The sequence below is a fragment of the Molossus molossus genome, unplaced genomic scaffold (assembly GCF_014108415.1).
Source record: "Molossus molossus isolate mMolMol1 unplaced genomic scaffold, mMolMol1.p scaffold_m16_p_19, whole genome shotgun sequence".
NCBI classification, from domain to species: domain Eukaryota; kingdom Metazoa; phylum Chordata; class Mammalia; order Chiroptera; family Molossidae; genus Molossus; species Molossus molossus.
The window spans coordinates 31349490-31371151 of record NW_023425354.1 but is presented as its reverse complement, the minus strand read 5'-3'; the positions used below and the strand labels follow the sequence as shown (position 1 = coordinate 31371151).

The window sequence follows — 21662 nt, the reverse complement described above, 5'->3', positions numbered from 1 at the left end:
GGCTCAGCGGTTAGAGTGTCGGCCGGCGGTCCGGAGAGACCCGGGTTCGGTTCCCGCTAAGGGCACGTACTTCGGTTGCAGTTTGTCCCCGGCCCTGGTTGGTCGTGCGGGTGGCAGCCACTCGATGTGTCCCTTCACGTCGATGTTTCTCTCTCTCCCTTCCTCTCTCTCCCTCCCACTCTATAGAAAAAAAAAAAAAAGAAAAAAAAATTATAACATTAAAGTTTAAACAACTATTTCCTTTAAGGGAGTCCATTTGTCAGTCTTTATTCAGAATTTCTACCAGAATGAACTAGACTAGGAAGCCTAGTTCAATCCTTAAACTTGGGAGGTGATGAAGGACATTTTCATACTTTTCAGCAACATCTCAAAAACAAAAGACTGTATCAAAAGGAAAAAGGGGGGGGGGGGTGAAGAATTAAGCCCAAATGATGCTAAAAGTAGCTGAGCTTTGATCTTCAGGCCAGGTTTACATTGCATCTGTGGGCCGCAGCTTGAACACATTTAGAAAAGCACACATCTGTGAGTACACGGAGGCACTGTGTCTGGAATGTTTCCTGATATGATGACTAAGGATACATTCCTAGCATAGGGACCATGTCTTACTCATCTTATGCCTCACAAAAGTAGGTGTTCATCAAATGCTCAGTGAATTAATGAAGATAAATACAATGTGTAGGCAGTGAGCACACTGGAATTCCAGATTACTTGTTCATTAAAACTGTATGGCATAAGCGGCCATGCCTGTTGCAAAAGACCTGAAACACCTGTAAAGAGTTAATCACACTACCCCACACCCTCTAATGTGATGATAACAGGGGACTGGTGAAAGAAGTTATCATTGGTCTCAGAATTCTTGACTCATTGAGCAAGCTAAATATTCATACCAAACCTCTCTTGATAAATATTGCCAGGTTCTGATTCTCAGGAGGACCAGGCAATTAAATTCATAAGACCTTTCCCCCTTTCCCTCGCCTAAGCAGATCTTTTTAATTAGCATGGCTTTTCTAAGTCAACTCCTTAGTTACTGAGGAATGTATCACATCTTCAGCTGACTTTCTCTAGCACAGTGGTTCTCACACTAGCATGCCTTGGGATGTGGAAACAGACTGCTGAGCCTCACCTCAGAGTCTCTAAGTCTGGGGTGGAGACCATAATTTGCGTTCTGTTGAATTCCCAGGAAAGGCTGACGCTACTGTTTGGAGAACCCCTGTTCTAGTCTAAGAACTATGTGGAGTTGTTCTTTCCTCAAAATAAATTAAAAGTAGAACTGAGAACAGAGCAGATGCTAACCAAAATGGGTCCTCTATTTTTTTAAAAGTTTGCCACAAAAAAATTATTTTTTGAGCAAAGGAAACAAAGAACTTTATGGGAAGGCACACTGAACGGTGACTAGAACAAACTCTGAAGTGTCTGATGTTAATCAGGTGGCAAAGATACCTGTAAAAGAGAGAATTGCCCATATTTTAAGCCATCAGAAAAAGCACGTCCAGGGTGAAGCTAAGACTCCCTCCCAGGTTTAATTAGGAGAAGGGAGCTTTTGGAAAGCCCTGCTCCAAATCCTTCCCATGGGGTCACCTCAGCAAGCTGTTGACAATTTAGCCACCTACATTTTAAATCCAGAAACTTATTAACATTTTATCCTATATGGTAATGCAGTTGGGTTTATGTGAAAATCCAGGAATTCCAAGCACATCCTACCAATATTTTCATATAGTATTAAAAAAAAACGACTTAAAAAATTAAAGTGTGACATGTGCTGTCTAAAGTAGTTAAAAGTGTGCTCAAAGGTTGATGGGCAAACATAGAAATGAAATTAAAATTAAAATTTGATGACAAACAGTCTGGAGATTAAACCTTTGTTATAATTTCATGTGTAACCAAATGTTTCTTATTGCTTCAACTTTAACCTTAAATATTTACTTACCTTAAAATAGAATGTAAAAATTTCAACTAACTATATTTATACAACTATTTTAGGGTTCCTTTCCCCATCTTGAGATGAAAAAATTACAGAAAATGCAAAAATATACAAAACTATGCCTGGCTGTGTACTGCATGAAAAATGGAACAAAATCTGACAGTGAACATGGTACTGCTTTCAAACTAGCAAATTAAAATAATTATTGGAATAAAAATATGGCCCACTTGTGCAGGTATAATATCAGCTGCTCAAAACTAAAAGAAACAATAGTCTGACCTCATCAAAAAACTGCTGAGTTTTGCGAAGTATAAATTTTAATTCAGTCAGTTCCAGGAAGTTTCTCTTCAGAGCTTCCTGGTTTGTGTTGATTTCCTTCAGTTCATTTTCAATCTTCTCAAAATTAGCCTACAAAAAGGGTAAAGAAATCAGATTATTAACTACAACTAAGTTCAGTGAGCTTGCTCTGAAAGGCATAAATTCATTCATCTAACAGAACTCTTGCCACCCTGACAGTTATATCCACTCAGCAAATATGTGATTTCACCAGGACAATTTTCTTTATGAAAAACTTTGTTTAGCCCTGGCTGGTTTGCTCAGTGGTTAGAGTGTTGGCTTTCAGACCGAAGGGTCTTGGGTTTGATCCCCAGCCCTGGCAGGTGTTGTTCAGGAGGCAACCAACCAATGTGTCTCTCTCACATTGATGCTTCTCTCTCTCTTTCCCTCCTTCCCTTCCACTCTATCCAAAAATTAATGGAAAAATGTTCTCAGGTGAGGATTAACAACAACAGAAACATGTTTTGTTTAAAATCATCTTTGTTTATATATTCTTTTATACACTTAGTTGAATTTCTCAGGGGACTTCAGATAGATAAAATAAATAATGAAATCAATTGGCTATTCATTTATTTGTTCCAAGAGATTAATAAATTACTAGATAAATTGACATTAATCCAATACAGTTTCAATAAGCCAGTAAAAATTTATTTAGTGGCACATGATACTGCTCAACATACTGTTCTATATCATAAAAAGAGACTTCATTTTAACCCCATCAACGGGAAACTTGCAATCAATAAACAATGCTGACAAGGACAGCAAGAATTACTCTACTCCCCATCTACTCATACATTTCTACATTTAAGGAGCAAGACATTTGGCTTCCTCAAAATTGTTTACCTCTAAGTCAATCATGTCCCGGGGGAAGGGCACCTCTGGATTTTCACCAGTGTCCATAATTGGGATATTAGCTTTTCTTATCTCTTTCTCAACAAATCCTAAAATGACAGAATCAAAACATTCATGTATAGCACATGTCTGGAATTGCCAATATTTGATGAAAAAATAATAAGATGCCAAACCTGGCTAAAAAGAGCTTCATTCTAAGAAATATACTTTCACATAAAAGAAGCAGAACATGTAAACCATTTTTTTCTCTACATTCCTCTTCCTCCTACCCCACACTCTCTAAAGCACAGCTAACCCAAAGAAGGTCATCATTCCACTACTGTCTTCTTCATTCCCTCTTCTGATCTTCAAACTGGTCCACATCTGCTTTAGCTCTGCAGAGTAGGATGTCACCAGAACTGCTAACAGAGCTACAGAAGAGCCAATTCAATAGAGTATTTGACAACTCCAGATCAAAAGGGTCTCATTACATTGGAAAACAAACAGGTCAGTTTAAGTGAAACAAACAAAAAAAAAGCAAGCGGTAGAATAAGGCCCCAAAACACGAGAAGAGAAAAATGTTTCAGATGACAACTACTGACATTTTTTAGGATGGGGACCAAATTCACCTATCAGCTGAGAGCTGGCATAATATAAGAGCAAGGTCTGGGTTTTACAGTCAGACAGAACAACCTGGACTCAAATACTAATTCCATCATGACCACTTGCATTCTTGGTCCAAATCACTTAACCTCTCTGCTCTGATCTTTGGCTTCCTCGTTTATTAAATAAGGTTGACACCCATTTTGAAGGAATGTTGTAGGAAATGAATGAACTAAATTATGTGAACACCTAAGAGGACCTTAATAACTGTTATTTCTACTCTCATACATAAATAGCTCAGATTAAAAAGTGGTTATGCTGGCATCTAAAACTAATGGTGGTCTGGGTTCCAGCTCTCAGAATTCTATAATGTAATTTTGCTATAAAACCTTCCCACAAAAAAAAATAACGAGTGTTTTCAGCTTACAGCCTTGTCATCTCAAACAAGGTTTTCATTAAGCACTACCTAGCCCAAATACCACAAAATCTACTTGTATATTAGAAATTTCTCTTAACATCAGGGTCACAAAATTTTTCCTACCTTCTTTTTCTCCATAGTATTCCCTCCCTTTATTAAGAGGACTAGTGTCTCTAATTTAAGATAAATGACTCATTATAGGAACATCATACAAGAATAAAATGCACATACGAAGCTTTCGATCCATTTCTTCACATCTTCTAACTTCATTCACAAATTTCCGCTGGAAAACATTCACATCTGGATTTAACTGCAAAATAAGAATACAATACCAAATATTCAAACACTGCATCTATTTCCTCTGTTTCACAAGCAACACATCCTGCAAAATGAAAGCCTAATTTTGTGTCAATGTATGATGCAACACTAGTAAAAACTGTCTACTGATTCACTTTGGGGACAGTTGCACCAACTAAAGATAAAATCTCCTTCCTCACTGCTGCAAAATATTGGAATGGAGGCAAATTAGACAAAGTACAAAATGTTCTTCCCAGGCCAAAAGTCTCAGTGAACCCCCCTCCTCCACCACCACTAAAAACTGGGACCACTAATATAATAGAAACTCTGCCTGGTTTTCCTTCTCTCCTCCTTCCCAATCAGAAGAAAGAGAAGGCAAATTTCTCTTTTCTTCTGTTTTAGGTTCTTCACTTTCTAAGTGGCAGGCTGGTTCATTCATTCATACATCACAAGCAATTTTCAAAGCAATGTGACAGATATTCTGGGAAATACAAACAAGAATAAAACAACTTCCTACTCATTAAGAAACTTGCAATCTAGCAGACAGGAAACATAAACACAACCAATAAGATAGCACGTGATACATTCCATAAAAGTAATACAAATAAAGAACTCTGATAGTTACTCCAATGTTTATGGAGCAAGCACCAAATACGTGCCATACACTGTACTAGGCACTGGTGTAAATACAAAGAATAAGATACATACTAACTTTTAGAAGCTCAGTTTCATAGAAGAGACAGACACACTTCAATACATACATGTTGTTGTGATACATGCTATTAAAAAGTAAGTAAAATATTGTTGGTAGTTTCTTATACAATTAAACAGATACCTACCCACCACATGTCTGAGCATTCCACTACTAGGTACTTGTATAAGAAAATGAAAACATGTCCATAGAGACTTGTACCAGAATGTTTACAGCAGCTTTATTCTTAACCCCAAACTAGCAATGGCCCAAATGTCCATCAACAGGAGAATGGATAAAAACACTGTGTATATTCATTCAATGGAATATTACTCAGCAATAAAAAAGAATAAACTAAAGATAGCCACAAAACCAGATAAATCTCAAAAACATTAGACTGAGAAAAAAAAGTAAGACCCAAGAGTTTGAAATGTATGATTCCATTTACATAAAGTTCAAGAACAGGCAAAACTAATCGATGATGCTAGACATCAAAACAGTGGTTATCTAAGGGAGGGTGAGGATTGACCAGAAGTGAGCACAAAGTAACTTTCTGAGCTGCTACAAATATTCTGTCTTGATTGGGGTGGTAGTTACAACGATGTATACATTTACCAAAATCATTAACTTGTATACTTAAGGTTTGTGCACTTCACTGAACATAAATTTTACCTCCATAAAAAAAAAAAAAAAAAAAAATGTGAGGGAAAAATGAACACTAATTCTATCTGGGAAATAAAGAAAAAAAAATGTGCAAAGGTAACCACCTAAGCTGGGACTATGGAGGATGAAGCAAAAGTTTACCAAGCAGAAATATACATAATGGAAGCAGAAACCATGACAAGTGACTCACAGACATAAATAAATCATGTACTTCTGAGAAGAGAAGAAATTTACTATAGCTGAGGAGAGTGGGTGTGTAAGGAGTTGGAGAGAAGTAAAAGACTTTGACCCTCACCATCACAGTCAATTAATATTTGACAAAGGAGGCAAGAACACACAATGGAGTAAAGATAGTCTCTTCAACAAATGGTTTTGGGAAAATTGGACAGACACATGCAAAAAGATGAAACTAGATCACCAGCTTACACCATACACAAGAATAAACTCAAAATGGATAAAAAACGTAAATGTAAGTCGTGAAACCATAAAAGTCCTGGAAGAAAACATAGGCAGTAAAATCTCAGACATCTCACGTAACAGAATTTTTGCCAGTATATCTCCTAGGGCAAGAGAAATGTAAAAAATAAATAAATGGGACTACATCAAACAAAAAAGCTTCTGCATAGCAAAAGAAACCACCATCAAAATGAAAAGGGAACCCACTGTATAGGAGAACATATTTGCCAATGATACATCTGATAAGGGATTAATTTCTAAACTATAAAAGTACTCATACAACTCAACAAAAGGAAGACAAACGATCCAATTAAAAAATAGGCAAAGGGTCCAGCCAGTGTGGCTCAGTGGTTGAGCACCAACCCATGTACCAAGAGGTTGCCAGTTTGATTCCCAGTCAGGACACACGCGCAGGTTGTGGGCCTGATCCCCTGTTGGGGGCATGCTGGAGGCGGCCAATTGATGTTCTCTCTCGTAGATATTTCTCTCTCTCTCTCTCTCCCTCTCACTTCCTCTCTCTATAAAATCAATAAAGGGGAAAATTTTTTTTTTAAAAAATAGGCAAAGGACCTGAATAGACACTTCTCCAAAGAGGACATTCAAATGGCCAACAGATGTATGAAAAAATGCTCAAGAGTCACTAATCATCAGAGGAATGTAAATTAAAACCAGAATGAGCCCTGGCCAGTTTTGCTCAGCAGTTCGAGCGTCGGCCCAAGGAACAGAGTCTCCAGTTTGATTCCAGTCGAGGGCACGTATCTCGGTTGCCTTTCTGTACCCAGTCCTGGTCGGGATCATGCAGGAGGCAATCAATCAATGTGTGTCTCTCACATCAATGTTTCTCTCTCTCCCTCCCTCTCACTCTGTCTGAAGATAAATGGAAAAGTATCCTCCGGTGAGGATTAAAAAAACAACAAAAAAACCCAGAATGACATATCACCTCACACCTGTCAGAATGGCTATCATCAATAAATCAACAAACATGTGCTGGCGAGGATGTAGCGAAAAGGGAACATTAGTTCACTGCTGGTGGGAATGCAGACTCATACAGCCACAATGGAAAACAGCATGGAGTTTCCTCAAAAAATTAAAAATGGAGCTGCTGTTTGACCAGCAATCCCACTTCTGAGAATATATTCTAAAAACCCCGAAACACCAATCACAAAGAATATATACACCCCTACATTCACAGTAGCGTTATTTACAATAGCTAAGATTTGGAAGCAGCCCTAACTGCCCATCAGTGATGAGTGGATATAAAAGCTGTGGTGCATTTGCACAATGAAATACTATGAAGCTGTAAAAAAGAAGACACTCTTACCCTTTGCGACAGCATGGATGGACCTGGAGACTATTATGCTAAGTGAAATAAGCCAATCATAGAAAAACAAATATCACATGATCATACTTATTTGTGGAATCTAATGAACAAAATAAGTCCCCAGGCATGGAATAGACTAACATATCTTGGGGTAGAGGAGGACAACAGAGATAACCAAAGAACTTATATACTTATATGCATAGCCCATGAACACAGACAATAGTGTGGTGAAGGCCTTGGGGGGGGGATTGGAGGGGATAGGCAAAGGGGAATAAATGGGGGACATCTGTAATACTGTGAACAATAAATATATATTTTTAAAAATGACTTTGTCTTATGGGCAATAGGGAATCAAATGATCTGACCTTTTATTTTAATTAATTAATTAGTTAATCAATTTTTTTAAAGAGGAAGGGAGAGAGAGAAACATCCATGTGCAAGAGAAACATCAATCAGCTGCCTCCTGCATGCCCCCTACTGGGGATCGGGCTCCCAACCTGGGCATGTGCCCTGATTCGGACTCTAACTGGGACCTCTCAGTCTATGGGACTATGCTCAATCCAGAGCCAAATCCGCTGGGCTGATCTGACTATTTTTTTAGATAGAGTGGGAGGGAGGGAGGGAGAGAGAGAGAGAGAGAGAGAGAGAAAGAAAGACTGTTTGCCTCCCACACGACCCCGGCCAGGGCTGGGGAATGAACTACAACCAAGGTACATGCCCTTGACCAGAATCGAACCCGAGACTCTTTGGTCTGCGGGCCAACACTCTAACCACTAAGCCAAACCGGCCAGGGCTTCATTGATTTTTTTTTAGATAAAGTGGGAAGGAAAGAGAAACATTGATGTGAGAGAGACACATTATCAGTTGCCTCCTGTAGGACCCAAACTTGCTGGGGATCAAACTTGCAAACCTGGCATGTGCCCTTGACCAGGAATTGAACCCCTGATCCTTTGGTCCTCGGGCCAACACTCTAACCACTGAGCCAAACTGGCCAGGGCTTAAATATACTTTTTAAAGAATTACTGTTTTAATCCAGCCAGTGTGGCTCAGTGGTTGAGCATCGACCCACGCACCAAGAGGTTGCCGGTTCGATCTCTGGTCAGGACACATGCCCAGGCTGTGGGCCCAATCCCCAGTGGGGGGCATGCAGGGGGCAGCCAATCGATGTTCTCTCTAATCGATGTTTCTATCTCTCTCCTTCTCACTTCTTCTTTCTCTAAAATCAATAAAGGGGAAAAAAGATTTACTGTTTTAAAGAATAATATTGTGTGTGAAGAATGAACTGTAAGATAGAGACTGGTGACAGATAAGCTAGTAAGAACATTATTAGTATTATTATATTAATATTAGACAGAAGGAATCTAAGACAAAAAACATTATTAGAGATTAAAAGAGACACCACATAATGATAGTAAGAAAAAGTCTCAGGAAGATGCACAATGCTAAACTTATATGTCCCTAATAAATTGTTTGTGTTTTTTCACTGAGCAGGCAGTACTTTGGCTTCTCATTCAGAATTTCTACTTCAATAAACATGAAGTGAAAGTAGCCACGAGAACTACTGGTTTCATAATCAGAGAAAGGTTCAACTACAGCCACCCACAGCCTGTTTTGGATAAGGCATGCTCAAAATATTTCAAACAAAAATTAACAGAACTACAAGGAGAAACTGACAAACCTGTCTATGCAATGGGTAATTTTAGTGTAACTTTTATGTTACGGATACATCAAATCTACTAAATAATGATAAAGTTTGAACAACATAATTAGCTTAATCTAATACATACACACAAAGACATATATATATATATATATATACTTAATCCCTGCATCCAACAGTTTTCTCTTCGGTAATTCATTTATAAACTGACCACAAAATAGGCCATACAGCAAAAGTCTCAGTAAAGAATTGGTACTATACAGACAATGTTCTCTGATTTCAATGCAATCAAATTAGAAATCTATATCAAAAAATACAACTTAAACAACATATTTGGAAATTATAAAATAGTTCTAAATAATTCATGGCTCAAAGAAGCAATCATATTGGTTTTTTGTTTGTTTCTGAATTGCTGATTTTAATGGTGATATGACTAGTTCCAAATGCATTTGGTCATGCCTACATTTCAAAGATTATGTTTGAAATCTTACAGCAACCATGTTTACCATGAAACATTTATTTGGTATTTAACATAATGAGAAATACCTTTTTTTTTTTTAATCCTCACCCGAGGACATTTTTCCATTTTTTTGTTCAGATAGAGTGGAGGGAGAGAGAGGAACAGAGAGAGAGAGAGAAACATCGACGTGAAAGGGACATATTGAGTAGCTGCCACCCGCACAACCCAACCAGGGCCGGGGACAAACTGCAACCAAGGTACATGCCCTTAGCGGGAACCGAACCCGGGTCTCTCTGGACCACAGGCCAATGCTCTAACCGCTGAGCCAAACTGGCCAGGGCAAGAAATACTTTTTATTTTTCTAAGCAATTGAAAAAGTCCAGTTCAATTGATTCTACAGATAAACTAACACATGGCTTTCTCCTCCTCAAATAACCATAAAAGAAAACCAACTTATGTTATTTCATTTAAGTAAATTGTACTCAATGAGTGACACAAATGTGTTTAGAGACAATAATGCTTCATATTTGCAAGGCTGAGCAGTTGCTTACTGTGGTCTGGGAAGAGCCTAGTAATCGCTTATAAAAGAAAGAACCATTTCTGTTAACTCTTGTCCTTAATGACTAATATGTAAATCTTTCTTGAACCGTGGGCTGATGCTCTCGTTGCTGAGCCAAACTGGCCAAGGCAATATGTAAATCTTGATGCAGTATTTCATTCATTAGAATAATCCTACCAACACAAAATTGAAGCTTATGTATAAGCTTAAGGATTTATTTGTAAATAATTGCAATAATTCTCTATAAAATATCTTAATAATACTAAAAAGAAATTAGTATTTAATAACTAACATATATGGAGCAATTTAAATAATTTATGAAATGATAATGAAAATGCTAAAGATCAAACGTTGTAGGATACAGCTAAAGTGGCATTTAAAGGGAAATTTATAGCCTTAGTTGCATATAACAGAAAAGACTAAAAATTAATGTGCTGAGTGTTCAAATTCAAGATGTTAGGAAAAGATAACAGGATGTAGAAAACAACAAAAAGCAGAAATGAATGAAAGTCCCAGAACAAAACAAGTCCTAGAGAAGATTAAAAGCTGGTTGTTGTTGTTTTCTTAGTATTTTTTATTATTATTATTTTTCTTACCAGCTGGTTATTTGAAAAGACAAAGTGGCTAAGATGTTTATGACTAAAAGAAGGCATAAATAAATATAAGACTAATAAAAATACACAACTACAGATAGAAAATATTTTTAATTTAGTTAATTAATTAATTTTTACTCCTCACCCAAAGATATTTTTCTATATACCATCAGACAGAGTGGGAGGGAGAGAGAGGAAGAGAGAGAAACATCGATATGAGAGACATATCAATTGGCTGCCTCCCACATGACCCAACCAGGGCCGGGGACGAACTGCAACCGAGGTACCTGCCCTTGACCAGAATCAAACCTGTAACTCATTGGTCCGTGGGCTGACACTCTAACCACTGAGCAAAACTGGCCAGGGCAATTTTTTTAAAATGGAAAATAATAAGTACTAGTGAAGATGTGAAGAAACCCTCATATATTGCTGGTGGAAATGTAAAATGGTGTGGTTGCTGTGGAGAACAGTCTAGGGGTTCCTCAAAAAGTTAAACATAGAATTACTGTATGACCCAACAATTCCACTCCTAGTTATATATCTAAAAGAAGGGAACATAGGTACTCAAACAAATTCTTGTATACAGATATTTACAGCAGCACTACTCACAATAGCCAAAAAGAGGAAACACCCCAAATATGTTCATCAACTGATGAATAAACAAAAGGTGGTATATACATACAATGGATATTCAGACATAAAAAGGAATGAAGTACTAATATATGTTACAATATGAATGAACCCTGAAAACAATATGCTAAGTGAAAGAAGCCAGTCACAAAGACTACATATTATATGATTCCATTTATATACAGGGTGGGGCAAACTAATACAATAAATAATAATACAAGAATAAACTCTGTGTTTCACATACTCACAACTGTAAACCTACTTTTGCCCACCCTGCTAATGTCCAGAATAGGGAAACTCACAAAAAAAGGTAGATTAAGTGGTTGCTAAGGGTTAGGGGGAAAAGAGGTGACTTGCTAGTGGGTACAGGGTTTCTTTTGGGGGTGATGAAATGTTCCAGAACTAGGTAATGATGGTCGTATAACCTTGTGAATACACTAGAAACCACTGAACTGTACACTGTAAAAGAGGGACATTTTTGGTATATCTCAATTACAAAGAACACAGACAGTGGAATCAGACAATCCTGGGTACTAATCTTTGTGTCTTTGGGGTAGTTATTTTCACCTATGCCACAGGTTCCTAATCTATAAAATGAGAATGGTAGGCTCCATTAATCAAAAGTAAGTTCTACTTTGCAGGGTTGTTGTGAGAAATGCTTGCAATAATAATATAAAATGTGCCCTGGACAGTCTGGCTCAGCAGTTGTTAGAGTGTCAGCCCTTCAACTGAATGGTTGCAGGTTCAATTCCTGGTCAAAGGCACGTATCTGCATTGCAGGGTCTATCCCTGGTCCAGGTCTGGGTCACGTGAGAGGCAACCAGTCAATGTATCTCTTTCACATCAATGTTTCTCTCTCTCTCTCTCTCTCCCGCTCCCTCCTATCCACTCTGTCTAAAAATCAATGAAAAAATATCCTCGGATGAGGATTAAATAAATAAATAATGCAAAATGCTCAACATGGCATCTATTAAAAAATGTAAATTGTCATTATGATTGTGTTAGTAAAGGATTGAAGTGTAGGAAAAGAGTATGATAAAGAGAAGGAACAGATGAAGGAACATACAAGATTTTGATCAAGTTGAGTGAGGAAACATGTCTTACTCAACTGTCTCTCTAAAACCTAGAGTGGTATCTTTTACAGAGCAGATAGAAGATATCAACTAGTTCTTATATTGAAACCACTCATTTTAACATATTGCGTATCTTCATATTAAAAAAAGATGCAGCCTGACCAGTGCGGCTCAGTCATTGAACGTTGACCCATGCACCAAGAGGTTGCCAGTTCTATTCCTGGACAGGGCACATGTCCAGGTTGTGGGGCATGCAGAAGGCGACCAATCGATGTTCTCTCATCAATGTTTCTATCTCTCTCTCCCTCTCCCTTCTTCTCTCTCTAAAACCAATAAAGAAAAAATAAAATAAAATTGTGAAACATTAAAAAAATTCCCCTTAAACTCAGGAACGAGACAAGAATGTCATGTGATGGATACAGTACACAACATTTTGCCTTCTTAGTAACAAAAATCCCAATTTTGTTCATGGCAGCAGCTGCTCAGTTAAAAAAAAAAATCACATTTCCCAGACTCCCTTGCAGCTAGTGTGCACCATAATTATGGCACCAAAAATAAATTTAAAAAGCATGTTGAGAGCCCAGCAGGTGTGGCTCAGTGGTTGAGCATTGATCGACTCATGGACCAAGAGCTTGGCAGTTTGATTTCTGGTCAGGGCACATGCCCAGGTTGCAGGCTTGATCCCCAGTAGGGAGTGTGCAGGAGGCAGCCAATAAATGTTTCTCATCGATATTTCTATCTCTCTCTCCCATTCCCTTCCTCTCTCTCTAAAAAAAAAAAAAATCTATGAAACATATCAAAAATAAATAAATAAAAAGTATACTGAGGATTTCTGGGAAAGTTGTTTTTCTCCTGATAAAAGTATTTCCCTTTCCTCCTATACACTTCCTTCAGTGAAATGCCTGGAGCTAAGGTGGTTATCTGTAAGCACAAGAGCCAAATGTTCAAGGATGGTCAAAGGGAGATACAGAATGATCTTAGGACACTGATGACTGTGGAGCTGGGGCTTCATGTTACATGAGAAAAGTACGCCCCTATCACTTGGGGTTTTGGTTACATACAGCTAAATACAATCCTAACCAGTATTAGCTTGCTGTTCCTTTTCTTCAACACGTTACTGAAGGTCCCAATATGCATGGTAAAATGAGAAAAAGAGCCCTGGCCAGTTTGGCTCAGCGGCTAGATCGTCAGCCCACAGACCAGAGAATCCTGGGTTCGGTTCCCACTAAGGGCACATACCTCGGTTGCGGTTTGTCCCTGGCCCTGGTTGGGGTTGTGTGGGTGGCAACCAGTCGATGTGTCTCTCTCACATCTATGTTTCTCTCTCTCTCTTCTCCCCTCTATCCCCTCCTCTCTCCCTCCCGCTCTATCTAAAGATAAATGCAAAAATGTCCTCAGGTGAGGATAAAAAAAAAATGAGAAAAAGAAAGAAAAGGATAAGGATTTGAAAGGAAGAAACAGCTTACTCTCTAAAGGTGCAGTGAAAAAGATTATACCAAATGTAGCAAAATGTTAACAACTGGTGAGTCCACATAAGAGTATTCAGGCTTGAAATTTTTCAAAATAAAAAATTTAGGAAAAAGACAACCAATAAGCAAAAAAGAAAAATAAATTTTATATATGCCAAAATATAGTATAAACAAAGGGAAAAGATAAGCAACAGTCTAGAAGAACTTATCAGTAAAGGAGTAGAAAAAGATTAGCTTCCAGAAGTCATGAAGAACTTTTACAAATCCTACAAATTAACAAGCAAGACAAGCAAACCCAATAGCAAAACAGGCAGATAATATGAACAGATAGACATTCATGAAAAATGAAACCCATTATGTATAAAAAACAGATAAAAAGATATAAAATGTGCTAATCTAGAAAATGCAAATTAAAACAACAATAAGATACCACTTCACACCCATTGGATTGGTAAATTTCTTTGAGCATAGAGATGCTGACACAATTATGGAATGACAGAACTCTCAACCAGCCATGGGAGCATGAACAGGTACATGCGCTGTGAAGTACACTTTGACAACATCCAACAGTCAAAGATGCACACTATACTCGGCAATGCCCCTGCTAGTTATAATCCCTGGACTAGCAGCAGATCCACGTGATCAATACCATTTTCACAGTAACAGTAAGACATTATTTGCTTTTTCATTCTCATTGTCTCATGAGTGTTCAGTGAAGTTTTCCAGAGTCTCATGACATACATCACAACAGACCGACTGCAGAAGCAAATGAGAATCCAGCTATCTTCTATTAATTCAGACACTAAAAGATTTTCAAAAATATAAAAGCAATACCATTCTTCTCTCTCTCTTTTTTTTTTTTGGAAAATATAGCTATTTTCCACAGATATGTTATGATACCATGTAGTGGGTTTTTATTATAATTTTTAAATGATGCAGTAAATATTTTAAACATTTCTCAGTTTTAATTTCTAATTCAGTAAGTATGAATAGCTATAATTCCCATAGAAGCCTTTTAGGGTTCTCAATTTTTTTTTAGTGTAAAGAAGCCTTTAGACCAAAATGTTTGAGAACCACTGCCCTGGAGAAACAATCACAGATGTATATTAGGAGACATAGACAAGACTCTTCACTGCCACACTGTAATAGCAAAGAACTACAATCAACCTAAATGTTCATCAGAATGAAAAAATGATAAACTGTACATTCTTACAATAACTATACAGCAATTTAAATAAATGAACTAGCACTACCTGTATCAACATAGTCAAACCTTACAAATGTTAAATTTTAAAAGTACCTACTGAAGAATAATTCAATAAGATACCATGCACATAGTTTTAAAATACACAAAATTATACTACATATTATTTAGTGATATATACATACATAGCAAAAGTAAAAAATAAAAACACATGGGAATAATGTTGTCGACAATAATAAAGAAAAAAAAACACATGGGAATGATAAAAGCAAAAGTCACTGTAGAAAGTTATCTCTGGGGAAGAGGGAAAGAAATGAAAGGTAGGAGCATTCGATTATATGTGGAATGTTTATCTATTAAGTAGATAGTATAAATATAGGTATTCATCATATTATTCCCTATAATTTTTTGTATGATTGAAATACATCATAAGTAAAAGTTAAGAATGCTAATGGACCCAATGGGTGTTAGAAAGGGAGACATGCCTGTGCCGGTTTGGCTCAGTGGTTAGAGTGTCAGCTTGCAGTCCAGAGAGACCTGGGTTCGGTTTCTGCTAAGGGCACATACCTTGGTTGCAGTTTGTCCCCAGACCTGGTTGGGTTGTGTGGGAGGCAGCCACTCGATGTGTCCCTTTCACATCGATGTTTCTCTCTCTCTCTCTCTCTCTCTCTCTCTCTCTCTCTCTCTCTTTCTCTCTCTCTCTCTCTCTCTCCTCCTCTCTCTCCCTCCCACTCTATCTGAACAGAAAAAATGTCCTCGGGTGAGGATAAAAAAAAAAAATAGAAAGGGAGACACTATAGGACCAGATGAAGGATTGCAAATTAAAGGTGACTTAGGTTTGATTTAGGTTTTAAGTCTAGAAAACTGGAAGAATATCAATGCATTTATTAGCTCAAGTATAGGAAGTTGGGATGAAGAAATACAGTAGTTTGTGAAAAGGTAAGGTGTTGGGATTTAGACATACTAGCTTGAGAAGTAGAGATGACAACAATCTTAGAGAGTTGTAGGAAAGGTGTTTGGGAGGTCAGGGCCAGAGATATAGATTTTGGACTCACTAAATGAAGATGAAAATTTTGAGAATAGATGAGATCACCAAAAAAAGTGATAAAGGAGGATGTGGGTGTGAAGAGGCTTATCCAGAGACAGCAGAGAAGAGAGCTTGGGCAGGGGTGGGGAAGATAAAGGAGAGGCTGGTGAAAGAAAACAAGAAGTCCTCAAAAGGGTAAGAGAACAACACTCCAAAAGAGGTGGTATAAAAAGGTTCAAAGAGCCCGGCCACTGTAGCTCTGTGGCTGAGCATTGACCCATGCACCATGCCCAGGCTGTGGGCCAAGTCCCCAGTGGGGGGCATGCAGGAGGCAGCCAATCAATGTTCTCTCTCACCGAGGTTTCTATCTCTCTCCCTCTCCCTTACACTCTCTCTAAAAATCAATTAAAAAAAACAAAGTTCAAAGAGAATGAGGAATAAGACTATGTCACTGGATTATATTTGTGCAGTTTTAGCTCAGACTGAGAACTTCCTGAAAGTCTGCCAATTTCAGGAAGCCATTATCAATGACCACTCCTCTTTCATCCATCCATTCATTCCAACATATAATGATTGAGTATATTCTATGTGGGCACTAAGGATAAGATAATGAGTGTCTTTGTCTTCATAGTACTTAGATCAGAGTAGTCTTCATAGTACTTAGATCAGAGTAGAAGATAGAGATTTTATCAACTACTCACAGTTATGAATGTAAAATCACAACTACAATTAAAGTTATGAGAGTTAAGTACATGGAGCTTTGAGACTGCCTAATAGGGAATTGTTAACTCCCTATTATCACATTGTAAGCCCCATCCATAGGGCATACTTTTTTATACTCTTAGATTGTCAGTTATTTATTTATTTATTTATTTATTTATTTATTTATTTATTTATGAGAGAGAGAAAGAAACATTGATGTGAAAGAGAGACATCAATAAATTGCCTCCCACAAGTGTCTTGACCAGGGATTGATCCTGCAGCCTAGGTATGTGCCCTGACAGGGAATCAAATTCAAGACCTTCTGGTGCATGGGATGACACTCCAACCAACTAAGCCAGCGTTGTCCATCTTCTTTGATATTTTCTCTAACTTACCAGCATAATGTTTCAGAATAATGGTTATTCAGTATATCTTTACTTATATACTATATATCTATAACTGGATGCTTCAGATCTTATAATAAATATGTTCTACTGTATGGAAGAGCTATGAAAATATTTTTAATACCCTGCTATGGGTGTTAAGGAGCCCAAAAGTAAAGAGCAAGCCTTGAATACGTTAGTTTTATGTCTTCCATTTGCATTCCAAGCAATTACCTTGAGAATGCTTAGGATTATTCTCAAAGGGGGAACTAGTAAAAACATGAAAGGATTGGCCCACAACATTCTCTCCTCTAAAAAGACAACTCAAAAAAGTGTACCAACAGTAAGCATGCTATAATGTTATTCTTGCAAATAAAAAAACAAAACATTCATCATAAGGCAATTGGCCATGACAAAAAAAATACAGTTCAATGGTAATCAAGAAGCAGCCCCACAAATACTTACATCACGAAACTGAACCTTTCCGAGTTCTCCTAATTCACTAACACAACAATAAGCAGCTTCTGACTGTAGAAAAAGCTGAGCCAGTGTCATCTCCTCGCTCCGGAAAAGCTCCCCCATTGCAGCAGAAAGTACATCAACCGAGTACTTGGATTTCTCTCCAACCTAAAGCAAAAAAGAGAAAATTACACAACCCTGAGAATTATTAAGAGGGCTAACAGCAAACAACACCCAGTAAGACTTCCGTTATGCATTTCATGTTTTCCACTTCATGCTGACAGGTCCTTAACAACTGTTTTGACATCTTGCTTAGAAAGATGGAAAGGAGAAATTGCAAAGGCTGTTGTCACTGAATCCTCTCCCACAGAGTGCCTGATGAAAAGTCACTTCCTTTGTAGTCAACACCAGGATCAAATGACAATATTTTGGGATATCTCAATACATAAGAATGTATCCATATTAAAAATAGAAACTGGGAATTCCAAACAGCTTTTTAATACTCTGGACACTATATTATGAGGCAGTGATATTCACACTGCTCTATCTTGTTTTCCACTTGTGTCAGGAAACAGAAGAGCCCTCACTCATTTTCTACGCTCTACTGCCCATTTCTTTCTTTCTTTTTTTAATTCTCACCTGAGGATATTTTTTCTATTTATCTTCAGATAGAGTAGGAGGGAGAGAAAAAGAGAGAGAGAGAAACATTGACTCATTGCCTCCTGCAATCAGGGTCAGGGACAAACCGCAACAGAGGTATGTGCCCTTGGCTGGAATTGAACCCAAGACTCATTGGTCCACGGGCCGATGCTCTATCACTGAGCCAAACTGGCCAGGGAGGCCCATTTCTTTTTTATTTTTTTATCCTTACCAGAGGGAAACAGAGAGAAGCATCGAATGTGAGAGAAAAACATAGATCAGTTGCCTCCTGTACCTGTCCTGAGCAGGGATCAAACCCACAACATAGGTATGTGCTCTGACTGGGAATTGAACCCACAACCTTTCTGGTGTATAGGACAATTGAGCCACCTGACCAGAGCAACTGCCCATTTCTTCAAAGAGTCCCAGCACTACTCTAAAGCTATGACTACCTTAAAGGGTTAAACATTCCAAATTCCTCCAAAAGCATCATTTTTTCACTGAAAAATCTAAATACATAATCATTATCTTAAAAAAAAAAAAAAAGGAACCAGCTTGCATATTAAGCTCAATTTCAAGTCAAGCATGACAGGAATACAATGATAATGACAAAGCAGTTTTATCAAGCCACAGAGAATAAGCTTTCCATCTCCCAAGTTTTCTTCTGTTTCTTATCCCCACCTTCAAGATTACATTGTTCCATCATCTGTTAAAGCTTCTCATTCATGAGTTAATAAAGGTTTCGGGTAGTCTTATCACTGCCGCGTTAAGAAAGACGTGGCGCTATCAGTGGTCCTGAAACTGCAATTATTTATTCTCAATCAGCTATTGTGAGGCACAGACTGTACAGTATCTAAACTCAGCAAAACATACAGTATTTTTAGTATCATGACAGCATCCATAATGATAGGTAAAACGGGCATCAAATGAAGAGTTACTCTTCGGAAAGGCTGGGAGACATTTTGAGAAAATCGAATGACAAACCTTTGTGCATTTGATGTTCCAGACAGCAGAACAACACACTCAGATATAACCAAGGATTTTTAAGAGATTATGTAGGTTGACTTTATGACTGTCTATACCTGAATCATCCAAAACAGCTATTATCAACACCCAACACACATCACTCCTCAGTTATGGGATAGAGTCCACAATCTCTAAACACATAAAAATATGTCTGATCAGCACAGTTCGGGGGCTGCCAATAATGACAACCCCAATGAGTTGCTTTCCTCCTGTTTTTTAAACAATTACAAATCTCCTAGAACATCTCTCTGACTGGAGTTAAATAGAAAACCAAATAGGCCAGAGCGATTGGGGGATAGTGTGTGTGTGTGTGACAATAAACAGAATAAAGAAACAGTAATTCTGCACAAGATGAATCCAAATAGAGCGTCCCGAACACTACAGTATCTCATTGTCATCCAGTCCTTGACTCCTAATGAGGTATTTAGGATTCACCTGCTTCATTTCCTGTCTATCCAGAGAGCCTAGGCACACCTACCTCCTGGAGTAGGGACTTAAAGGGGGGGAAACCTTAAATTGGGACCCTTTTAAAAAGTCCCCCCAAATTCTTCGAACATCCCAAATTCTTCAAACATTCCAATAACCTTCAGTTCCTCCTCCTCCTCCTTAAGTGGGGGAAGGGATCAGGGCCTCCAAAGGGGTGTGAACCTCCGGCTCTTCTGCCCACGGGAGGGGTGCCTAAAGAGGAGTGAACCCCCATTTCCTTCAGAGACCTAAGATCCCTGCTACTTCCTTTGACAAGCGAGGCGGCTGTTAAAGGATTTCCTGGGCCCCTCGGAGGCCGCTCCCTACCGCGCTGTACACACAGCCCCCGCTCACCTCCAGCCGCCAGCGGGGCCACTACCAAAGAAGTCGCCGCAGACCCAGCCTGCAGCCTCCGCGGCTCTAGGCTGCAGCGCCTCGACGTGCTTGCGTCTGCAAAGCCCCGCCCCTGCGCCGCCGCCGGCCTCCGCCCCTAAGATGACTCTTTGCAGCCGGCCAATGGGGTGCGGCCTTGGTCGGCAGCCGCAGTGCGGAGACGCCGGGGCTCAAGCGTGACCCTGTGTGCTGACGCCATCTTGTTCCCCCTGCGGCGGCTCCGGGCCGGGAAGAACCGGTGGGTGGGGCTGGCGGTGCAGGTGCTGGAGCTCTTCAGAGTCCCTTTTCTCTTTAACACTTATGCTACAGGCGAGGCTGTCAGCTTTCTTTATTTTCATATCCAAAGACTTCACACCTTTTTCTCCTCGAGGGAAGTAGCATGAAGGAAGGGGAGAAATCATTATGAAATGACGTGAGAGCTGGAGGGGAGCTTGCACACACACACACACACACACATTCTTACACTTACACTTTACCCCTTAGTCTACAGAAAAGAACATTTGAGCCCTAGAGTGCGGAGAGACTTGCGAAAGGTGCTAGATCCTGTAGCAGAGCCTTGAACAGGGGCTCGTCATTTGACTATGGAAAACCCCTCTTTAAAAAGGTGCTTGGTTTAGTCCCTCCAGCAACTGCACAGGGTCTATTTTCCCAGAATGGACAATGAGGAAAAAAACCCTAACACCGTGTTTGTGAAAGTATATTTGTAACTTGTTTGGTAGATTCCTGTGGGCCCATCTGACCACCTACGGGTTTTCTATTAGTCAAAAATTTTAAAAGAAAATCTTGTTTTGTTTTTGTTTTTTTAATGCACGTGATACCTGTTTTTATTAAAACGCCTTTCTCAAATATTGATCCTGATTCCTTCTTGCCCTTCTTTTAAAGAGGAGTAGGAGTCGCAAGTCATTTGTAATAACCAGAACTGTATCAGGAAAAACTCGGAAAACCAGTTATTCAGTCTCCGTGGGTGGTAGAACATTATTGAGATTCAAGTATAATGAGGAAGACATTTCAGAAAAAACCCGATGCTGATAATTTTATCTACCTGACCATCACATCATCGATCCTGCTGTACCACCCTAAACAAAATACAAAGGGCAAAAATACACATTTTATTTTATTTTGCTATTTCACAATGTGGGTGAAGATAGAACTGAACTGCAGTACGATTTCGTTGAGAAGTAGCACCTTGGAGAGCCCCAGACCCTCCCTTTTACTTGTGATTTTAAATGCTCCCTTGCTCTCTCAACTTTCCAGGCAAGGTAGATAGAGACCCACATTTGAAAGCCTGCCAAGTTTTAGAAAACTATTACGCAATGACAGTCATTTCCTTCCTCTGAGTCTTAAAAAATCAACAACACTTTAACCTCAGAGTCAGCTGCTTGC

The 21662-nt window shown here is 38.7% G+C and overlaps 1 protein-coding gene across 4 annotated transcripts in view; it reads right to left on the bottom strand.

The window, feature by feature from the left end:
- The window catches only part of ATP6V0A1 (ATPase H+ transporting V0 subunit a1), a 60528-nt gene extending 40166 nt beyond the window's left edge, over positions 1–20362 (bottom strand). For 3 of the 4 annotated variants that reach the window (XM_036269220.1, XM_036269221.1, XM_036269223.1), the window contains exons 1-5: positions 20241–20347; positions 17763–17924; positions 4341–4419; positions 3101–3198; positions 2201–2329 (exon numbers count right to left, since the gene is read on the bottom strand). In XM_036269220.1, the coding sequence (XP_036125113.1) occupies positions 2201–2329; positions 3101–3198; positions 4341–4419; positions 17763–17879 (423 nt within the window). In that variant the 5' untranslated portion in view covers positions 17880–17924; positions 20241–20347. Of the gene's footprint in view, positions 1–2200; positions 2330–3100; positions 3199–4340; positions 4420–17762; positions 17925–20240 lie in introns of all 4 variants that reach the window. The other variant, XM_036269224.1, reaches the window with a different exon arrangement.
- Positions 20363–21662: the final 1300 nt, after the last annotated feature.